We start from the raw sequence: 23816 nt of genomic DNA, 5'->3' as shown, positions 1-23816 counted from the left end.
GCAAAGATACTAAATGGTTTGCCATTTTCTTCTCCAGTTCATTTTACAGATGAGGAAACTGAGGTAAACAGGGTTAAGTGACTTGACCAAGGTCACACAGTAAGGATCTAAGACCAGATTTAAACTCAGAAAGATTAGTCTTCCTATCTCCAGGCCCAGGGCTTCATCCACTAAACCACTTAGCTGTGCAATATTCTTTTAGAATTACTTAGTACTTAGAATAACTATACTAAGTACTTAGAATAACTACAATGATAACTTTTGTCTCCCAAAGCCCAAAATTAAAATGTATATTATATAATTATGAAATATAAATTTTACTCTATATGTCACTATGAAAAATCTAAATATAAAATTATAATGGCACCTTCACAAAAACTGACTATGCACTAAGGCATAAAAATCTTACAACCAAATGCAAAAAAACAGACCATAATGCAATAAAAATTACATTTGAGGCAGCTAGGTGATGTAGTGAATAGAGCACAGGCTCTAGAGACAAGAAAGGCTGAGTTCAAATCCAGCCTCAGAGACAATACTTACTAGCTATATGACCCTAGGCAAGTCACTTAACATTGATTGCCTTAGGGAAAAAAATAATGATTTTTAAAAACATTTGATAAAGAAGTGTGGAAACGTACATTAAAAATTAATTAGAAACTAAATTTCCTATCCTAAAGAATAAGTGGATTAAAGAACAAATTATAGAAACAATAAATAATTTCATTAAAGAGAATGATAACAATGAAACAGCTTACCAAAATTTATGAGATGCAGCCAAAGCAGTATTAGGGGAAACTTTATATCTCTAAACACTTACACCAATAAAATAGAGAAAGAACAGATTAATGAATTATACTAACTAAATGCACACACTAAAAAAAAAAAAAAAAAAGCTAGAAAAAAGGCAAATTATAAATATCCCCAATTAAACATCAATTTGGAAATCCTGAAAATCAAAGAAGAGAATAATAAAATTGGAAGTAAGAAAACTACTGAACTAATAAATAAAACTAGAAGCTGATTTTATGAAAAAAAAAATATATATATATATATAAAACAAAGGAGTAGGTAGGTAACACTGTACATAGAGCAGCCAAACCTGAAGTCAAGAGGATGCGAATTCAAATTTGACCTTAGACGCTTGACATTTAACTAATTGTGTGACCTTGGGCAAATCACTTAACCTTGAATGCCTTGCAAAAAAAAAAAAAAAAGAAAAAAGAAAAGAAAAAAACAATAAAACAGGTATACCATTGGTTAATTTCATTTAAAAGATCCAATCAAACAAACATGCCAAATTATCAGCTTTAAAAAAAGACAAGGACAAATTCACCAACAATGAAGATAATATTTAAGCATTATTAGGCAGGTTACCTTGTTCAATTATTATGCCAATAAATCTAAATTGATGAATATTTACAAAAATATAAACTGTATACATTAATAAAAGAGGAAATAAAATACTTAAATAGTCTCATCTTAAAAAAGAAAGGAAGAAAAAAGAAAGGGAGAAAGAAAGAAAATGAAAAAGCCATCAATGAACTCCCTAAGAAAAAATCCCCAGGACCTCATGGATTCACAAGTAAATTCTTCCAAATATTTAAAGAAAATTAATTCCATTATACCATATAAACTATTTGGAGAAGAGTCCTACCAAATTTCTTTTATACACAAATATAGTGCTGATACTTAAATGAGGAAGAGCAGAAATAGAGAAAGAAAACATTAAACAAATTTCCCTAATGAATGTTGATGGGAAATTTTAAAATACTAAGAAAAGATTACAGCAATACATTACAAAGATTATACAATATAACCAAGTAAGATTCATACCAAAAATGCAGGGCTAGTTAATATTAGGAAAATTATTAGCATAATTGATAATATCAATAACAAAACCAATAAAAATAATTTGATTATCTTAATGGATGCAAAAACTTTTTGGACAAAATACAATATGCATTTCTTTTAAAAACTAGAAAGCATAGGTATATTTTCTATATTTATAGAATATATATGTACACATATATAAAACATATAATATATAAGAAATGACTTATATGACTAGTAATCATTAGCAAGCATCATGTCATGGGGAGAAGCTAGAAGACTTCCCAATAAAATAAAGAATGAAGCAAAGATGCTATTATACCATTATTATTCAATATTTTACTAGAAATGCTAACTGTAGCCAAAAAAAAAAAAAAAAAGAAGAAAGAAAAGGAAACTGGAGGAATTAGAAATTGGCAGTGAGGAAATAAAACCATTACTCTTTGCAGATGATATGATGATATACTTAGAGAATTCTGGAGAATCAACTAAAAACTAGCTGAAATAATTAACAACTTCAGCAAAGTTGCAGGAGATAAAACAGAACCTACCATAAGTAACCAGCATTTCCATATATTGCCTAAAAATTCCAGCAGGAGGAGAAAGTGAAATTCCACTTAAAATAACTGAAAACAATATAAAATATTTGCAAATCTACCTGTCAAGACGAACCCAGGGACTATATTAACACAATTACAAAACAGTTTTCACGCAAATAAAATCAGATTTAGAGAACAATTGGAGAAATATTAATTGCTCATGGGTAGGCCAAGCCAATATAATATTAATGATAATTGTATCTAAATTAATTTACTTCATGCCATACCAATCAAACTACTAAAATTTTATTTAATAGTACTGGAAAAAATAGTATAAAAAATTCATCTGGAAGAACAAAAGTCAAGACTATCAAGGCAATAAGTGAAAAACATGTGAAGGAAAATAGCCTACCAGCACCATATCTCAAACTGTTTACAAAGCAGTAACAACCAAAATAACCTAGAATGGCTAAGAAATAGAATGGTGGATCAGTGGAACAGAATAGGTATATCGTATGCAGCAGTAAATGACAATGATATCATTTTTGATAAACTCAAAGACAAATACTTTTAGGATAACAACTTATTATTTGCCAAAAATTGCTAGGAAAATTGCAACACAATTTGGTAGAAATTAGGTAGAGACCAACAACTCACATTATATACCCAGATAAATGGGTACATGATTTACACATAAAAGGTGATACCATAAACAAATCAGGAGAGTATGACATAATTTACCTATCATATCTAAGGGCAAGGGAAAAATTTATGACCAAACAAGAGACAGAGAACATTGCAAAATGTATAATAGATTATTTTGATTACATACAAGTAAAACGTTTTTGCACAAACAAAATCAATTAAAGCTAAATTAGAAGGAAAGTAGAAAACTGGAGGAAAAATTGCAATCTGATGAAGGCCTCATTTCCCAAATATGTAGGCAACTGAATCAAATTTATAAGAATATAGTTCCCCAATTGTTAATGACCAATGGATATTAATGGGCAATTTTCAGAAAAAGAAGTTAAAACTACCCATAGTCATATGAAAAAGTCTTCTAAATCACTATTGATTCGAAAGATGCAAAGTAAAACAACTCTGAAGTATAATTTCACATTTATGAGATTAACTTAACAAAAAAGAAAATAACAAATATTGCAAGGGATGTGGGAAAACTGGGACACTAATGTTGGCAGAATTGTGAGCTGATCCATCCATTCTGGAGAATAATATGAAACTGCCCAAAGAGGTGTAAAATTGTGCATACCCTCTGATTACATTAAATTAAAAGGATTTTGTTTAAACAAAACCAATATTGCCAAGATTAGAAAGAAAGCAGGAAATTGGAGAAAAAAAATTTAAACCTCAGCTTCTCTGCTAAAGGTCTTATTTCGCAAATATTTTTCAAATTTATAAGAATATAAGGCAATTCAGAAATGTTCAAAGGATACAAACAAGTAGTTTTCAGACAATCTCCCTCCAAGTTATATATAAAATCATATGAAAACATGATCTAAATAGCAATTACACCTCTGAGGTAACGCCTCACACCTATCAGATTGGCTGATAAGACAGAAAAGAAAAATGCCAAATATTGGAAGGGATGTAGAAAAATTAGGACACTAATGCATTGTTGGTAGAGTTATGAACTGATCCAACCATTCTGGAGAGCAATTTGGAACCATGCTCAAAGGGCTATAAAACTGTGGATACAATTTGACCTACCAATGCCACTACTATGTCTGTATCCCAAAGAGATCAAAGAAAAAGTAAAAGGACTTATATGTACAAAAATATTTATAGCAGCTCTTTTTATGGTGGCAAAGAATTAAAAATCAAGGGAATGCCTATTAATTAAGGAATAGTTGAACAAGTTGTACCATATGATTGTGATAGAACATTATTGTACAATAAGAAATGATGAGCAGGATACTTTGAGAAAAACTTTAAGATTTACATGAATTAATGCAAAATGAAGTAAGCAGAATTTTTTTCCCACAATAATAACAATATTATAATGATGATTAAACATGAATGACTTAGTTATTCTTAATAATACAAAGATCCAAGACAGTTCTAAAGGACTTACGATGCAAAATGCTATCCACCCCCAGAGAAAGAACTGACAGAGTCTGAAAGTAAATCAAAGCATATATTTTTACTTTATTTTCTTGGGGTTCTTTTTTTTTCTTCTATGTTTCTTTTTATAGCATAATTAATGTGGAAATGTTTTGCTTGTCTTCTCAATGGAGAGAGAAAATTTAAAACTCAAAATTTTTATATGTAATTGAGAAAAAAGTAGGCCATGCTCAAAAAACATACAATGACTTTAAAATTATATATATATATATATATACAGTTATAGAACTAGTTATAAAACAATTAGAAATATTTAGTGTGGCATATTCTGCAGTATTAAAAGAAATAATGTAGCAAGACCTCATCTGCTGATTATTATCTATAATACATATTCAATTTATTTTGTTGAATATGCATAAATTTTAATTAAGTTATATCTTGAAAGATGTTAAACATAATATAGTTATGTAAACTTAATTTTGATGTTGGATTTTTTATAAGGACAAAAGTTTGAAATAATTGGCTCAACATCAAATGCCGTTTTAAATTTTATTCTGCATGGAATTTGTTTTTGTATTTTTATTTAAAACAAGAATGAAATGAAAATATTCACACAAATATCTTATAGAAAATAGTTGTAGAATTTCACAAGTTTGTTAGCTGAAAAATGTAAATTCATTTAAAAAAATTTAGCCACTTAACCAATTGAAAAAAATGAATTCCCAGTTATGATATAAAACATATATCTTTTTTGTGGGCTAATTTTTGTGGGTACTGTATTATATGATAAATGTTCAATTGTATAAATCGGTTCTTTTTTTAAAAAACAACATTTATATACAAGCTAATCTTTAAAATAAAAGGCTCTCTTTGGACATTATTTTCTTCTTTTCTACCAAGTGGCACACAGCTACACTCTCACAAAATCTTTACTGAAGGACTGACCAGTGCTGTCAACCAGTTCATTTGAAAAATCTGGCAGATCTTTTTAACAGTGAGGTGATTTAAGCCATTTCCAATGATCTACTGTGATGAAGAGAGTCATCTGTACCCAAAGAGAAGACTGTGGGGACTGAGTGTGGGATCATGTCTTTTGTTGTTGTTTGCTTGAATTTTATTTTCTTTCTCATTTTTTCTCTTTTGATCTGATTTTTTTTTTTTTGGGGCAGCATGATAATTGTGGAAATATGTATAGAGGAATTGCACATGTTTAACATATATTACTTGCCATGGGAGAGGGGAGGAAGGGAGAAAAAAATTTGGAATACTGTTTTGCAAGGGTGAATGTTGAAAATTTCTATGCATGTGTTTTGAAAATAAAAAGCTTTATAAATAAAGTGTATATATTAATAGAAGAAAAAAATTTGAAGGATGTTCAAATCAGAAAACAGTCTTAATATTACAATATAAGGTTTGTTTTCTGAAAATCATCTATGATGGATTAAAGATTGTTTGTAATGTGCATGCTCAGTGATTATGGTTTTCAAAATGCCTGGTATTTGGCCTACCAAGAATGCAAAAAGAAAAAAAAAAAGGTAAAATTTGGATCATGTGATTACATAGTTGATAAGGCACAATTACTGGTTAAAAGAGGGGAATAAGAAAGCTATTTGGGTTCAGTGTACAAAATATAAATGAGAGTACATGCATGTATGTGTTCATCCATTGGAAATCACTTTAAACTCAAAGGTTAAACACTCCTAGCAGTTTGGAAACAACTTGATTACAAACTCAGAAACTACATAACATGCTGTACTTAGTCAGAAGTGATCACGTTAATATAACTGCTACATGAACAATGAAATCATTGTGTATATGATCATGACATATAAAAGTAAACCTATGTTGCTTATATATGCACATGCTTATTGTTACAGAATAAAATACACTTGTAAAGTAAGTAGGAAATATTTTTAATGCTTAAGTAATTATTTAAAAACTCCTTGAGCCATCACTGAAAACCTTCAAGGAATTCTCAAATCTCTTACTGGGAACTACTCTCCAATACTGCACAAACCTATTTAGTTTTCTCAATTCAACTCTTCAACAAGCATTTATTTAGCTAGAATATACAATGTATGAAGAAGAGTGATATAAAACAAATTTGGAAAAAGAAGTTGTTGCCAGATTATCACAGGTTTTAAATGTCAACTTGATTTATATTTTATTCTAAAGCTAGGGTTAAACTTTTTGTGTGTGTGCCATGGACCCCTTCAGTATTCTAGTAAAGCTTTTCAAAATATTATTTGCAAAAGCATAAAGTAAGATACACAGGATTACAAAGGTCTCTTAATTATAATGAAATAAAGATTTTTTTTTCCTTATCTAAGTTCATGGATTCCCTAAATCCTATCCACTGGATCCCTAAATGGTCAGTGGACCCCAGCTTAAGAACTCCTGTGCTAGAGGAATTAAGGAAATTTAAACTTTAAGAATATCAATTTGGCAGGTATAAAGGATTTATTATAAAAGAATAAAGTGGAAGCAGGATGAAAAATTAAGAAGTTACTATAATCTATGGGAGAGATAATAAAAGCCTGAACTAGCTTTGTAGCCACATGAAGGGAGAAAAGAGGAAAGATTTGAGAGATGCACAGGTAGAACTGACAAAAGTTAACAAATACTGAATATAAGGGGTGAAGAGAGTGGAACAGCTGAAGATGATTCATAGGATTATGAATGTGTAAAACTAAGAAGGCTGGTGACATTCTTGACAAAAACAATGAAGTTGGGGAAGCAGATGGATTTAGGAGGAAAGATTATGAGTTCCACATTGGAGTTTGAGTTCTTAATTCATAACTTCAGCCAACTGGACTACTCACTGATCCCCAAATGCATCTCTAACTACTAAGACTTAGAGAAGTTAAGATCCTTAACCACATTAGAAGCCAGTTTGAATTCATCATGGGCTTCCTGCCCAGGTATAGATTAGATGACCACACATATGAGATCTCACCTTACTCTGATTCTAGACTATTGCTTCTTTTGGTCTTCATCTACAAAATAAAAAGCTTGGTCTAGATTATCTTGAAAATGCCTTGAAATTGAAAATACTACGCTATGCATCATTCATTTTTGAATTCAAACATTCATTCAATAAATCTTTAAGGAATCTGTAAGATACCATTTTAGGCATTCTGGGGAATAAAATGATAAATAAGACATGGTCATTGCCCAATAAGTTTATAATCTACTAGTCTATGTAAAACAAATATATACATAAAGCAGAATGTTATGAGTACCATAAAAGAAATATGAAATGTAAAAGATATTCAGGGGGAAAAGAACAGGGGAAAAAATAAAGGGTACTGGCCAAAATCCTTCACTAACTTGATTAGTTTAATAATGGTCAGTGAAGTGAATATTCTTTATTTAATACTAATTTCTTCTCTACAACAGAGATTATGACAGTCCTATCAAGGAGAAAGAAACTAATGGGTTCCTTAGTTTGTGGTAACAAGAATTAACTAGTGCCTTAGAAATTTGATATCTTAGAATCATCACATATAGACCATTATTTATAACAATTAACTTATACTGGGCAAACAGAATAAAAGAGATATCATAAACTGTATGGGTCACTTCTTTTGATTTAGATAGCTAAGTTTATTTAGGGGGTAGCCTTTTAGAGATTATTGGTTAGGATTATGATGTATACCTTTCTTTATAATATTACTATTGCATATACCACATTACAATCTCTTCACATCAAAGTTGTTAGTTTATTTTAAATTATTTATTATTTTCACTTTATTATAGACTCACCGATTCTTTTCCAGCTCATTGTGTGTAGACCTGAAAGATGAGTTGAGAGAGAGAAAGAGAGAAAGAGAAAGAGAAAGAGAGAGAGAGAGAGAGAGAGAGAGAGAGAGAGAGAGAGAGAGAGAAAGAAGAGAGAGAGAGAGAGAGAGAGAGAGAGAGAGAGAGAGAGAGAGAGAGAGAGAGAGAAGAAAGAAAAGGAAAAAGAAAAAGAAAGAAAGGGGAAAAAAAAAGATTAGACAAGTTCTATTGCTGGGGGAGCAAATCAATCACTAATGATATTACTAGCACATTCCAGTGAATATCCCTAATAGTAAAACATATAGCACCTCTCTTAATTCTACTTGCTAACAGTGAACATCTATTCATCTAAATTTACTTACTCAGATTCAATGTTTTTTTGTTTTCAGTGTGAAAAATACCAGCAAAATACTAAAGCTAAAGTTATATAATTCTATTAATAAAACCAACACTAAACTGTCTCAAGCTATTTCTTGCTATGGAGAAAGAGACTGTATAACAAGTACAAAATTAACATTTTATTGAAACTTCTAAAGTACCAATATGTGCTTAAAATAGTTAGGGCTGTATCTGAAAAGAAAAGGAATAAAACTGAATAGCTAAAAAATTTAAGATACACCAATTATTGAAATTATTTCAGTATTTATGAACTTAAACATTTTAGTGCAATTCTGACTCCTTCAAAATAATACTATCAAGTCTATGTTATACAACTTCAATATTGATATTTTCATCATATTATTAATAGTTTCAACAATTTCAGTCCATTTAACAGATATATATTAAGCACTTCCTCTATGCTAAGTATTGAGGATACAAAGACAAAAATAACAGTCCCTAAGAGCTTACAATGAACTAGAGGGATACATTATACCCACTACTAAGTAAATACAAAGTAATTACAAAAAGGAGAATGGACAAATACTGGAAGGTGGAGTAGAGAGGGATCAGAAAGGCTTCCCATACAAAGCGGCATCTAAAGTAGAACCTTTGAAAGAAAGCAGAGAGTCTAAGAAGTAGACATGAAGGAGGGTGTATTTTTGCCATGGCAAATAGCTTATGTAAACTCAAAGAGACAGGAAACAGAAAAGCCAAATTCAGGCAACAGCCATTATAAATCCAATTTGGTTGGAGTATGAAATTCAAGAAAAAGAGTAATATGGAATGTCTGGAACAGTGAGAATGAGATTATGAGAGCATTAAATGCCAACCCAAGAGGTTTATTCTAAAGGTAATGAAGAGTCACTAAAGGTAGAGCAGGGACAGAACTATAGTCATGTCTGTAATACAGAAATACTAGTCTGACAGTGGAGGATGGTTTGGAAAGGAGAGATACAAGAATTAGGCCAATTAGGAATACTGGAGTACTGGAATAGTCTAGATAAAAGATAATGTGGGACTGAACTAATGTAGAAGTCATGAGTGGAGAAAATAGGATAAATGCAAGAGATGTTGTTGGAGCAAATTTGGTAAATGATTTGATTTTGATGTGGGAGGAAAGTGAAGGATAAAAAATTTATGAACCTGAGTGACTAGGATAATGTGCCCTCAAAGAAATAGGAGATTTGGGAAAATGATAGGGCTGAGGGAGAAAAATAATTTTCTCCTGAACATTCTGAGTTTGAAATAGTGATGGAGGGGGGAACATGATGTAGATAGAAATATCAGATAGATGGAAATACAAGGATAGAAATCAAGAGAGAGAGATTAGGACAAGAGATGGAGATTATGAAGTCATTTTCATAAAGAAGAGAGGCTGGAGTGTGGCAGTGAATATGATACTGAACTGGGAGTAAGCTTAAACTGAGTTTAATCCTGCCTCACTCAATTCCCAGCTGTATTATCTTGGGACAGTTACCTGTCTGAGTCTCAGTTTCCTAATCTTTAAAATTAGGGGGTCAGACTCGACTTCTAAAGTCCATTTCAACTCTAATCTTATCCTATGTTAAGATAATTACTGAGTCCAAAGGAGCTGATAATATCACCAATATTAAAGGCTGAGATGGAAGCGAAGAGGGGCCAGGACAAAGCTTTAGATGTCATCTACAATAAACAGATAATGATCCAGCAAGGTCAAACCAAGTATACTGACAAGGTCAAAAAACTATAAATGTCAAATTAAATCGAGAGAGAGAAAAAAAATATTGACGAAGCAGTTAAGAGAGCCTTGGAAATCTGAGAGAAAAATTTTTGCAGTGTTAAGAGTTGGAAACTAAATTACAAGAGAATAAGAAATGAATAAAAAGTAAAGGAAATGAAGGCAATGGATTTAAATGTTCTCTTGTAGGAATATGTGTGCTACTGCAATAGCCTTGTTGTTTGATCAGTCTTCTTTCCTCTCTTCTCCCTCCTTGTCCATTTTCCACTGAGCTGACAAATTCTCCTAAAGGGCAGGTCTGACCATGTCACCTCTGCTCCTATTTTAAAAACTCCTGTAATTCCCTATCAGCTCTACGATAAATGATAACTTTCCTAACTTTCCATTCTTCTTAAATTTTACTCCCTTTGAAATATATGGGATCCAGTGACATTAACCTCCTTACTGATCCTCAAATCAAAAACTTCATCTGACACTTCATTTCCATCTCCAGGCATTTTCACTGGCTGTCCTCCATGCCTACAAAGCTCTCTTTCTTCATCTCTACCTTCTAACTTGTCTAACTTCCTTCAAGTTCTAGATAAAATTCTACCTTCTATGAGGAGCCCTTCTTGACACTCCTTAATGTTAATATCTTCCATATACTGATCAACTCCAATTTATCTTGCATATATATTATTTGTACATAGGTGCTTTTTATGTTGTCTTTCCCATTAGATGAAACTCCTTGAAAGCAGGTACAGTTTCCTGATTTATTAAAAAAAAAAAAAAAAAAAAAACTCCAGCACTTAGCACAGTTCCTGATACATATTAGGTGTTTAATAAATGCTTGAAGAGATACATGTTGATAGATTAGAGGGACATAAAGTTTTTTTTAAAAAAAGGTTATTTTGAAGGGTGGGGAGACTTACGAAAGGGTAGCTAGGTGGCAGAGCTACGTGGATAGTGCTAGGCCTAGAGTCAGGAAATTTCATCTTAATGAGTTCAAATCTCGGCCTCAGACATTTACTAGCTGTGTGATCTTGGACAAGTAATTTAACCCTACTTGCCTCAGTTTCCTCATCTATAAAATGAGCTGGAGAAGGAAATGGCAGATCCCTCCGGTATCTTTGTCTGAGAAAACTCCAAATGGGACCCCAAAAAGTTAGACAAGACTGAAAAAAAAATGACTGAACAACACCAAAAAGATCTATGAATGTTTATAGGTGGCAAAGAATAAACCAAGTAAGAAAAAACTAAAATAAGAGATTGAGGGGACAAACTCTTAGAGAAAACTGGAGAATAAAAGTACAGAGGGGTTGGCCTTGGCAAAGAGAAGACTCATCTTCCTCAGAGACTGCAGGAGAGGAGAAAAGAATGGCGAGGACTATAGAGAATTTGAAAGGTAGAGAATAGAGCAAAGGTTGTATCATGGACCCCTTTGGCAGATGAATGAAACATATGGATCCCTTCTCAGAACGTTTTTAAATGAACAAAATAAAATATGTGAAGATGACCATATAAAAAGAACATCTCAAAAAGAGCCAAGATTATTATAATATAGTCATCAAAATATTTTTTAAAAAGCTCACAGACTCCCAAGTTATGAACTCCTGGATTGAAGGTTAAAGGGAAGCTCATATTGAATAATTTGTTTTCCCAGTAAAAAAGGGTCTTCATCTGAGAGGGCTCAAGAAGTAATAAGATCAGAGATCACAGACTTTGAGCTACAAGGGATTTTACCAATTATCAATTTCAACCCCTCTTGTTTTACAGGTAAAGAAATCAAGGCTGAGAGTGATTTTGCCTAAAGATAAATGATTTACCTAAGGCCACAAATCTAATAAGTGCCTGGTGCAAAAAAAATCTTGAGATGTCTCAGATTCCAAGGTCAAGGCTATCCCCTTTAACGCTGTGCTGCTTCTACTCTACAAATATCCAAGCATCTATAAACACAGATTTAAATTAAAGGGGACCCTAGAGGACCTTGACTCTAACCCCCTAATTTTACTGATGAGGAAACTGAGGCTGAGATTGTACCCAGGAAAGCAATATGTGAAGTCCATTCTTCTTGACTCCAAGCCCAGAACTTTCCCCTGAGTCACCTATGAACGTAAGTGGCTCAGAGGACTTAAAGAAAAAAAATGCTTAGAATAGAGTTTGGACTCAATCAGGGAAGAATGAAAGAATTTTTGAGCAGTAGTGACACCCCCGATGAGATAAAAAACACATATCTACTGGGATCATAAAACAGCTTCATAACTTGAGTAGTATACAAATAGACAAATGTTGGGGTTGATGTTTAGAAAGGGGAATGCAAAAGGGAGACATGGGATACACGGATATAGAAGAGTTTATAGCTGAACTGGTTACACAAAGGTGTAAAAGGCTTTCCCCACTAAGGATTGCCACTTTCCCACAATACTTTGGGACCAAAGAGACTTACTTATTGGAGAGAAGGATTTTAAGATCCTGTTTCAGGAGATTATGTGTAGGCAAGACAGCATGGGGACATTTCTTGAGTAGGAAGTATTAAAAGAATTTTAGGGAAATTAAGAAGTAGATTGAAGAAGGGGAAGAGTCACAGAGAAAGATTTCAGCTCATGTCACATCTCATCACATGGAAGGTTGTAGACAATGCGGTTTCCCTCAAATTTGCATCTAGATTGTACCTATTATTTAGAGTAATTCTGGCAGAAGCAGCAGCAGAAGGCTTTCTTCTCATTTCTAGTTTCCATACAGAGAAACTATGTTTGCAGACTAATACTTCAGTTTCAGTGCAGACATTGAATGCATCACAAGACCCGCAATATGGATTTCTGTTATTCATCAGGAATGGCTGAGCTATCCTACCTGGGGAAGACAAGTTATCTGGGAGGCAGTAAAAGTACTTGTAGGCTGAGTTTGTTTTAAGAATTAAGGGCTGCAGCGAAAGAACTATGGGAAATGAATATGAACCACAACATAGCATTTCCACTCCCTCTGTTTTTGTCTGTTTGCATTTTTTATTTCCTTCTCAAATTGTTTTTACTTTATGTCTAAGTCCCATTTTTCTTGTGGAGCAAAATAACTGTATGGATATGTATACATATATTGTATTTAACATATACTTTAACATATTTAACATGTATGGGTCTGCCTGTGGGGGGAAGGAGGAGAAAAGTTGAAAAAGAGGGTTTTGCAAGGGTCAATGCTGAAAAATTACTCAGGCATATATCTTGTAAATAAAAAGCTATAAAAAAAAAAGAAAAAGAAAAAAAGGAATTAAGGGCTGGAAGTGTTTGGCATTAAATAGCATTTTCCTGTTATTTATCTTACTTTTCAATTTAAGTTGTACATTTTCATCACTATGATGTGATATCATACTTTTAACATTGGCTGTTTGTAGAAAAGAGATTCAGAAATGGAGACTAGAGGAAGATTTGGTTCCCCATCAGAAAAGATAGAGCACCAAGACAAGTTTTAGGAGCTTTGGGATAGATAAGGGGATCTCTACTGTTAGAGAAGGAAAATGAAGATAGAGTAGATGGTAAATGTTGTGGAGTAGGAGAGAGAACAATGAGAGGTAGAGTGTCTGAAGATCTGAGAAGCTAAATAATAGGTTTGAGAGAAAGAAGACAAAAGAAGAGAAGAAGCCCAGGAAGAACCATTTAGTATTTTACCCCTGGATTCCCTGACTTAAAAATTATGCCAAATCCACAAATTATTGGGAAGAATTCACTTAAGAGTGTTTTTTTGCAGTCCAAGAACTAAAAGATTTTCTTAAGTCTAATACTTCCATTTTCGATTCGTCCTTTGAAAAGTTTTATGATATTTTCATTGGGATGGGAAGAAAGTAGTGAAAGAAGATTAGTGCACATTCCTCCTTACTTCTCCCCACCTTAAATTGATGATGAATCTCTCTCTAAAGAAGTAAAGCATTCTGGTGATGTTATGACTGTAGCCACCAACTCTGAAAACATTCCAAAAGAAAGGAATTTCCAGTTTTAGAAGATAATGCACAATTAGATATGAAATATTTATATACACATACAGATATATATGTACACAATTTTTAAAAAATCAAAAGAAGAGCCTGTCTCCATTTTCACAATATTCCTTGTGCTTTCCTCTCACTAACCCTAATAATATTCAGGCTTAAAGAAATTTCTGGGCAAATCAAAGAGGAAGAAGAGTGCAAAAACAAATTTAAAGTTGGCTGGGTTTTTTTTTTAAGAGCTTTACCAAGTATGAAGAATAATCATTTGAGAAATTAAGCCCTCTTGTGATGAAGTACTTTTGATTTAAATGCTTTTTATATTGATTTGGTTTTTTTTAATGAGTATTATGAAATATAATCCATATATAAAGTGACTGGACCTTTGGTAAATAGAATATTATATTTATAGAAGAGTAGACTTATTTACCATAGCCTCTCAATATTTTGGCAATTCTAGAAATAAGATATGTAATGCATAAGATATGTAATAGCTGAATTCCAATATTATATTGAACCGATTATCAAGGCCAGCACCAAAAGAACAGAGTCTGACCTACTGCTGTGAACAAAATTAAAACAGCAGGTTCTCCCCACTGCTTTCAAACAGGCGACTCTTTATTATTTATCTCCTTTCTAAAGAACAAAATGATTGCTAAGAGTGTGAACCTTTTAATCAAGTCAGGAAATTTATGCCATTTTTAGCTGTATCACTGACAACATTTCCAAATACCAACAATACCAACAGGCAAAAATGGAACTAAATGCTCTAATCTAACTCCTTTTCAAAAAATTTTTTTCTGTAATTAAAAAACAAAAATCAAAAGTGGGGGGAAATGATAAGAGTTAAATTAATACCTCCCTTATGTTAAATGAAGTTTTACCCCTAAAATTGAGTTTACAAATATTTATCATATACCTACTATGTGCAATGCTATGAACTGCATAGGACACAATGATGAAAAACACATGGCTCCTATTCTGTAGCACATTGCAATCTAGTAAGACAGATGACATGTAACTATTTCAAAAGGGTTCCATAAAATGTGTGCAACAGAAATCCAAAGTGCTAGGAGTACAGAAGTGAACTCCTCCAAAGTCATGCCCAGTCATCCTGTCCCTACCTCTATGCACTACTGCCAAGTCCTGTCAATTCTACCTATACCATATCTCTTCTATGTTCCTTCTTCTCTGACACTGCCATCACCCTGGTGAAAGCCTTTATCATCTTGGGTTTCGACTATTTTTTTGTAACATTTTGGTTAACCTCTTTGCCTGAAGTCTCTCTCTGATTCCAGCCAGTTTATCTTCTACTCAGTCATTGAATTCCTCAAGTGCAACTCTGACTATATTACATTTCTCCCTACTCCCATTCAACACATTCTAGTGGCTCTTTATTGCCTCTAGCATAAAATCTTTTGTTGAACTTTTATATCCTTTCATGATCTCTCCCCTTCCTTTTTTAACAGTTTTCTTATATCTTAAGAGCCCCACATATTCTGTGAATCAGTGACACTGACCTTACTTTGCCTTTATACCTGCCCATAACTAGAGTATTTTCCCATCTCATCTCCACTTCCAGCTTCCTTCAAAGTCTCAGGTAAAATTCTACCTTCTGCAAGGAGGCTTCTTTAATACTAGTGCTTTTCCTCTGTGATTATATGCAACTTATCCTATAGCAAGGATCCTCAAACTTTTTAAATAGGAGGCCAGTTCACTGTCCCTCAGACTGTTGGAAGACCGGACTATAGTAAAAACAAAAACTTTGTTTTGTGGGCCTTTAAATAAAGAAACTTCATAGCCCTGGGTGAGAGGGATAAATGTCCTCAGCTGCTGCATCTGGCCCGTGGGCCATAGTTTGAGGACCCCTACAATGTCTGTAGATGCCTTGTTATAATATAGTTATTTGTATGTTGTCTGTCTTCATTAGATTGTGAACTTTTTAAGATCAGGGACTATATTTTGCTTTTCTTTGTATCCTCAGTGTTTAGCACAATGCCTAGCACACAATAGGCACTTTGCTTATATTTAATATAGGACATAAGGAAGGCTTCATGGAAGAAGCTGCATTTTCATTATGTCTTAAGAATGGATAAAAATTTTGACAGACAGGGATCAGGAAAGGCATTCCAAAAGGAGAAAAGTAAAAACCCTAAGGCATATTCCAGATAATGTTTATTTTCATTTTATAACAGGGCTAAACAATCTATTACAATCTATTATTTAAAATCTTCGCTGAGTATATGAATAAGGACCTGCTTAAAGAATGGACAAAGAATTCTCCTAGAATCAGCTTTACAAAATTAAGCATGAGAAAAAATGGCAAGAAGTAAAAAAAAAAAAAAAAAAAAAAACACACACACACACACACTAGGATGAATAATAGAGAACTGCAATAGTGATAAAAGTGATTGAAGCATCTTTGTCTAATCATCTAGCTGTTCAAAGCAGTATGAGGGAGGGAGAAGGAAAAATGAGAGGGAAAAGAGAAGATACCTAATTATGTGTACAGAGAGAAAATGAAGATCAAAACAGTGATGACAATAAACCATTAATTTAAGTATCATACTTAAGCATGCTCAGAAATAGCCCTTCTGCTTCTCAGAGCCTAAGTATTAGACCTCTTTCTTTCTAATAATGTGCCTCTAAAAGATTCAATTATACTAAATTCCTCATAAGGCTGAGATGCTGTGAATAATACAGCTACTTATCGTATTTTATTATTGCAATGAAATATATTTCTGAGGACAAACACTAATGAACCATTATCTTTTTTGTCACCATTTTTTTGAATGCTTAAAACCTTCCAAGGACACAGAAAGACATCTTCTATTATTTTATTACTGAGTCACATGTAACCTTTTTCACAAATAACATTCTTTTGAGAGAGGCAACTTCTTGTACTTCCTCTTTGAATGAAAGTTGTTATCTTAACCAGATCTCTGACTTTTCATTGAATACAACACAGTTCTAATACATAAACCTGTAACTCTACAGGGTGCAGTTTGGTAGCATTCAAGGAAATGAAGCATAGAATTGAAATTGTATAAAATGCTTCACTTTGACTCAAGAGCCATGCCAAGACTGGGAACAACAAACCCAAGAGAATCCCCTTCCAACGTGAACACTGTTTCAAAGAATAAGAAAATACCTCTTTCTTTGTTGAACTAATCAGTACTTCCTCATTTTTTGTGAAAATGTTTGTTTCACCTCTTCTCTTATCAGTCATGATTCTTCATGTAAGTTCCCCTCTGAATTACATATTCCAGACAACCAAAAAATCTAACTAGTATCCCAAATCTCATAAACCTTCAAAACCTATTTTCAAAAGCAAAAGACAGAAAAATGTCATCTATATTAACAAGTTAGAAACCATTCCTAATACTAAGTAAAGGCAATTTTTTAAAAGGTATTAAGTGGCACAATCTAAAAAAGTCAAAAGCACTTCTTTTAGATAGACTATATTACTTTCTGCTGAAAAGGACAAACTAGACCAAGAAAGGCCAAAAAAGAAGGCATGCAATCAAATTTCTATTATCTATGACTACAATCAGAATTTACATTATAAATCAATAAAAATTGCTGAAAATCTATATGTAAAGTGAATTACTATAAATTAAATCATATCTTAATTGAAGTAGAAGAAATTTGAAGAAATTGTGGTTAACAAAAACTCCTAATTTGGTAGTCAGAGGACATTAAGTTCAAATTCCTCCCCTGTTTTTTAAGTGTAAAATGATTTGGGCTAAGTCAACGAACCTTTCTGAACCTCAGTTTCCACAAAATAAAATGAGGTAGTTGGATTAAATGGTCTCTAATATCCCACAAGCTCTAAATCTATTATCCTAAAAACTCCTAATTTGTGTTTCATAAACAAAAGTTTTCATGGATTGGGTTTGCCTACAACAAGGAATACTATTTTGTAAAAGGAGCAAAAAAGTTGTTTAGCTGATACTGACCTCTGATTATACACAAAATGGCTGTGCTTCCGCGTGACCAAATCTTATTTTGACCAGTATTATTCTCCATCTTATTTCTACTCTTAAAAGCAATATTGAGATCTTCAAAGATAGTAAAAAATGCAGCTGGCTTTATTATTTATTAGATTATGTCTAATCTAAGAAGGCTACTACTCTCCAATAATGAATTAACAGAGAAAATAAATAACTTATTGCAAAAAAAATATTAAGATCATATTTTAAAATCAATCAAAGTTAGTCCAAGAGCACAATTACCTATTAGAGCACTACAAAAAAGAAATAAAATCTAATTAAATTGCCTGAGAGTTCATATCTAGAATTGATAATCATATCAACAGCAAAATCTATAATTTAAAAATTCAGGGATGATCAGCTCTAGGTAAAGCTTCAAAAAAACCTCATTTTGATAAAGAAAATCCCAACTCAACCATCAAAAAACTTGACTGACAAGTTCAAGAGCACTTACTTTTATACTTAAACATCTCTAAAGAATTGTAAGAGAAGAAGAAAGAAAAGTAACTAGTCAATCTAATTTTCAAATCACAACGGTTTGTAAGGGGTCACTACTTAAGTGTGTTGTAATTTTTTTAAAAATTAAATCTCATTTTTCTTTAAAATATCTGAAATGAAGGAAATGGCCTAAAATAATTAGGGAGAGATTCTTGGTGAAATGATCACCTTTAAAATATAATAAATCAAGCCAGAGTGAAATGATATTTGAGACAATTCAGTATAGTAGAAACAGGATCTCAAGTTAAGAGAACTAGTTTCAAACTCTGTGTTCAACATTTATTATCTATGAGATGAAAAAATTAAGTTATTTAATTTTCTAAAAACTTATTATGCATGTCTGTAAAACAGGGCTAATTATGCTAGCAATACTGAGAGGAAAAAATTGTATACTTAAAAATACTACAAAATAACTAATTTATTCCTGTTCATTCAGGAACATCACAGAATCTGTGAATTCAATATTATTGCCTTTTTTCAAAACATTCTGATGAAAATAAAAAGAGGAGATTTAGAGGGAAAATAATGTACTACAATACTAAATGACTGTATTTTAACTAAATCTATTAAACAATCAATCCAATTAAGCTCCCACTAAATGGCAGGACTGTGCCAGGCAGGGGGAATATAAAAACAAACATGAAATGATCTTGATTGTCATAGAGCTTACATTCAATCAATAACAAACAAATCAATAGGCATTTACCAAGTGCCTACTATGTGTCCAGGCATTATGCTAAGTGCTGGGGATACAAAAAGAAATATAAGGCCCTCAAAAAGATGAAATCTAAAGAGGAAAGCAACAAGCAAATAATATGTACAAACAAGTAATATAATGCATAAACAGGAAATAAGAGAGGGAAGACACTAAAATTAATGGAATTGGAAAAAGCTCCCTATAAAAGATTTCAGTTGGCACGTCAAAGAATCTAGGGAAGACAACAGGTGATGAGGAAGAGGGAGAGCATTCTAGACTTGGGGGACAGCCAGAGAAAATCCCTGGAGCTGAAAGATGAAACATCTTATTTGTAAAATAGCAAAAAAGTCAGTGTCATGGAATGGAAGAATATATGGCAGTGAGTAAGGTGTGAGAAGACTAAAAAGGTAGGAAGAGTCTAGGTTACCAAAGAGAGATTTTATATTTGATCCTGGAAGCAATAGAAGCCAATAAAAGGTGACATGTTAGACCTACACTTTAGGAAAATTACTTTGGCTGCTGAATGGAAGATGAATTGGAGTGAGGAGAGGCTTGAGGCAGGCAGACCCATCAACACACTATTACAAGACACAGGTGTGATGTGATAAGGGCCAGGGTAATGGCAGTTTACAAGGAAAGAAATGGGTATATTCAAAAAATATTGCATAGGTAAAATCAACAGGTCTTGGTAACAGACTGGATATGGGAGATGAGAGACAGTGAAGAGGTTATGATATACAGAACTGGAAGGATGACACTGTCCTTGACAGTAACAGGGAAGTTAGGAAGTAGGAGAAGAGTAAGGATAAAAGATAAGTTCAGTTTTGCACATGTTAAGTTTAATTATCTACTGCTCACCCAGTAGATGTCTGACAGACAACTGATGTAATACTGGAGAACAGCAGAAAGGTTAGGGCAGAATAGATAGATCTGATAATCATTATTACAGATATGGTAATTAAGTCCATGGGAGCTGATGAGATCACCAATTGTAGTAGTATCCAGAGGAAGAAGAAAAGAGGGTCCAAGACAGAACTTGTGGGACATCTCTGGTTAAAGGGCACAGTCTAGATGAGGAACCAGCAAAAGACAATGAGAAGGAACAATATGAGAGGACAGAGGAAAAGCAGAAGAAAGAGCTAGTAAGGAAAAAAGGGTGATTCACAATGTCAAAAGCTACATAGGGGTCAAGAAGAATGCAGATCAAAAAAAGCCTGCTGGATTTATCAATTAAGGGGTCAATGGTAACTTTGAAAAGAGAAGTTTGAGGTCAGAAGCCAGATTATAAAAAGTTAAGGAAGGAGAGAAAGTAGAGGCACTTATTGTAGATGGCTTTTCAAGGAGTTTAGCCACAAAGTTTGTAAATATAAGACAATAATGGGGACAGAGGATCATTCGAAGGATTTTTGAGGATGGGGGAGATGTGAGCATATTTGTAGGCAGTAGGGAAAGAAACAGTAGAAATGGAGAGACTGAAGGTAAGTAAGAAGAATGGGAATGACACAGGGGTCAATATGTTAGAAGAGACAGAATGGAATAAGATTAATAATGCAAGTAGAGAGGTTAGTTTTGGTAAAGAGCTAGAATACCTTATTTTGTGAGACAGGAATGAAGGAGGAAATAGTGACAGAAGGCATGAATAATATGAAATAAAGAAGTAGAAAGAAGAGGGAGCTCAGTTTTCTCACCTGAGAGGATGGGAAGTAGAACCCTAGGAAAAATGAAAAGGATGGAAAAGTTTGGAAGAGCTACAGTGGAGAGTGGAATAGTGAATTGATAAAGGGAGATGTAGGATTACCTAATAGCTGTGAAGACCCAGATGAACTCCGATAACAAATTTATAATGGACCCAGTCAGAATGATTTTGTGATTTTTGCCACTTTTGTTCAGCAGCACATGGGTGGGAACAAGGATAATGGGAGTGATCAAAGGCTGAGACTTGGCAAGGCACAATTAGCAATATAATAATAGATTCAAGAGAAGAGAAGAGTAGAGTTGAACTGGTTCATCAAGGGGTCAAGATGGGGAAAAGAGAAAACTGGCTAAGTGTAGGAGAGATGACTTAAGAGGAAATTGAGGGGTTGAAAGATTAGAGTTTATGGTGTAGACAGAGTAGGGTTTGGTAAAAGAAAGGCAGAGGGAAAGGTAGAAAATCAACATATTATTATCAAATAAAAGGATTTTGAAATCCTAGACATGGGTTTGTTGTATCTAATCCTAGACAAGGTTAAGAATATGACTCTTAAGCAGCTAGGTGGTGCAGTGGACACAGTGCCAGCCCTGAAGTCAGGAGGATCTGAGTTCAAATGTGACCTGAGACACTTAGCACTTCCTAGCTGTGTGACCCTGGGCAAGTCACTTAATTCCACCTGCCTCAGACCTCCCCGACTCCCCCCCAAAAAAAGAATATGACCATCTTTGTTTGTGACCAAGACGGGATGGAGGAGTAGGCCATAGGAAATGAGTAGGCTCAGAAACTGAGTTAGGATATTTGAAGGAAAGTCAGTATTTATCTTAAAGTCCTTTGCTATTAGGGCAGGAACTAGAGAGGAGAGAAAAATTGAATTAGGCATCAAATTCACTGAGAAAAGAAATAAAGTGACAGAAGGTCTGTAGATAACAGCTACCAAAATTTTGGTTGAATAGTAGAGGTAAAATTTCATGAAAATTAAAGGAGAGGTATATATAAAACATACACAAAATAATAGTAAATTTTGGAGGAAGGTAACAGCAGCTGGGAGCATCTACAAAGGCCTTATATACTTGTGCTGGGTTAACTAAAACTTTTCTGTACCACCTGACTGGAATACCACAAAACTCCACCCCTTGAAAAGTACCTTACACACCTGTAGGAGGTTAGAATGTTCAGTGCTAGAATTAATGGCACTATATGTAAAAGTATACACTCAAGTACTATATAGTAGATCTTATTCTTGTTCTGTTAATCTACTCAATTCTTTTCCTTAGTTCAGGAAACAGTTCTTAAATTAAAGTCTTTTTCATAGATCTCAACTGCTATGGGGAGAACCTATCAGTAAGTATGGAGAAATACATCCAATAGATTTATATTATAAGTTAATACCTAATAATCAAAGTACAAATATAAGTTACCTTATATTTAAGATAAGGTATTACAAATCTGAACACAGAGATCCAAAATCTGGATCTCTAATTCCTAAATTTGGTACTGAAAAACTAACAATGAGAAAAAGAGTATAATGAAATAGACACCTAATAAGTAGTCCAAAGTTCCCCTCAAGATGTCTATTAAAAGTCATTCTGAAGAATGTGTCCATTTTCTGAATTTTTACAGAATTATTCGTCATCATCATAAGTCACTTTTATATTTGCAAAGTGCTGTCCTCATAAGAGCTCTTTGAAATAGTACAAATATCATTCCCATTTTATAGATGAACAAATGTCTGAAATGCTATGATTTTCCCAAAGCTAGAAAATGGCAAAATAGAGACTTGAACCTATATCTTAGGGTATGTCAAATATCCCATTAGGATCATGAGATGTTTCCATCTTCTGTGCTCCTATTACAGGCCATTACTGTTGTCATGAGCCCTTAGGGGGTCTGGTGAAGCCAATGGACTACTCAGAATAGAGCTCACAGAACTAAATAAAATCAATTCTATTGAAATCCAGTTATCAACATAAAAAACAAACAAACAAATATTCATGGACCCAGGTTGGGAATGCCTGGACTACATTAAATGCAGGTAAGAACTAATTACATTGCGCATGTGGTGATTCAAAATAATTTCAATAGTCTTGGGATGGAAAATGTGGATCAAAGCATTGTATTTTTCATCTTTTGGAGGGGTTGTTTGTTTGTTTGCTTGCTTTTTTTTCCTGGAAGTTTTTCTTTTTAGTCTGATTTTTCTTGTACAATATAACAAATGTGGAAATATGTTTAAAAGGATTATACATGTTTAACCTATCCCAGACTGCTAACTGACTTGAGAAAGGGGGAGGTTAAGGGAAGGAGGAAGAAAAATTTGGAACACAAAATCTTTCAAAAATGAATGTTGGAAACTATATGTGTATGTGGAAAAATAAAACACTGAGAAAAAAAAGAACTACATTGCATGATACTGTATCATATTAAGCAACAAATTATATGATTGATTGCCACCTTGCCCTCTAAATGATATTTGTTTTCAACTAAATAAACTTATCTAGTCATTTCATAGTAACAAAACAATTGAGAATATCAACTATCCATTTTATTTCAATCCTCTATCTTTTGTTCTCTAAAGTATGTTTTTTACATGTTCTGACTTGGTTCTATTATTTCTAAATTCCCTAGATGTATACCAGGAAGCAGCACTATTTT

The 23816-nt window shown here is 33.2% G+C and overlaps 1 protein-coding gene across 3 annotated transcripts in view; it reads right to left on the bottom strand.

The window, feature by feature from the left end:
- Window positions 1–23816, bottom strand: part of MXI1 (MAX interactor 1, dimerization protein) — a 105609-nt gene that overhangs the window by 43109 nt on the left and 38684 nt on the right. For 2 of the 3 annotated variants that reach the window (XM_051981381.1, XM_051981383.1), the window contains exon 3: window positions 8220–8249. The exons of the other annotated variant lie outside the window; for it this stretch is intronic. In XM_051981381.1, coding sequence (XP_051837341.1) covers window positions 8220–8249 — 30 coding nt within the window. The remainder of the gene's footprint in view (window positions 1–8219; window positions 8250–23816) is intronic. 3 annotated transcript variants of the gene reach the window in all.

The sequence above is a fragment of the Antechinus flavipes genome, chromosome 2 (genome assembly GCF_016432865.1).
Source record: "Antechinus flavipes isolate AdamAnt ecotype Samford, QLD, Australia chromosome 2, AdamAnt_v2, whole genome shotgun sequence".
NCBI classification, from domain to species: Eukaryota; Metazoa; Chordata; class Mammalia; order Dasyuromorphia; family Dasyuridae; genus Antechinus; species Antechinus flavipes.
Note: the sequence above shows the minus strand (reverse complement) of the source record. Positions and strands in the feature narration are given on the sequence as shown.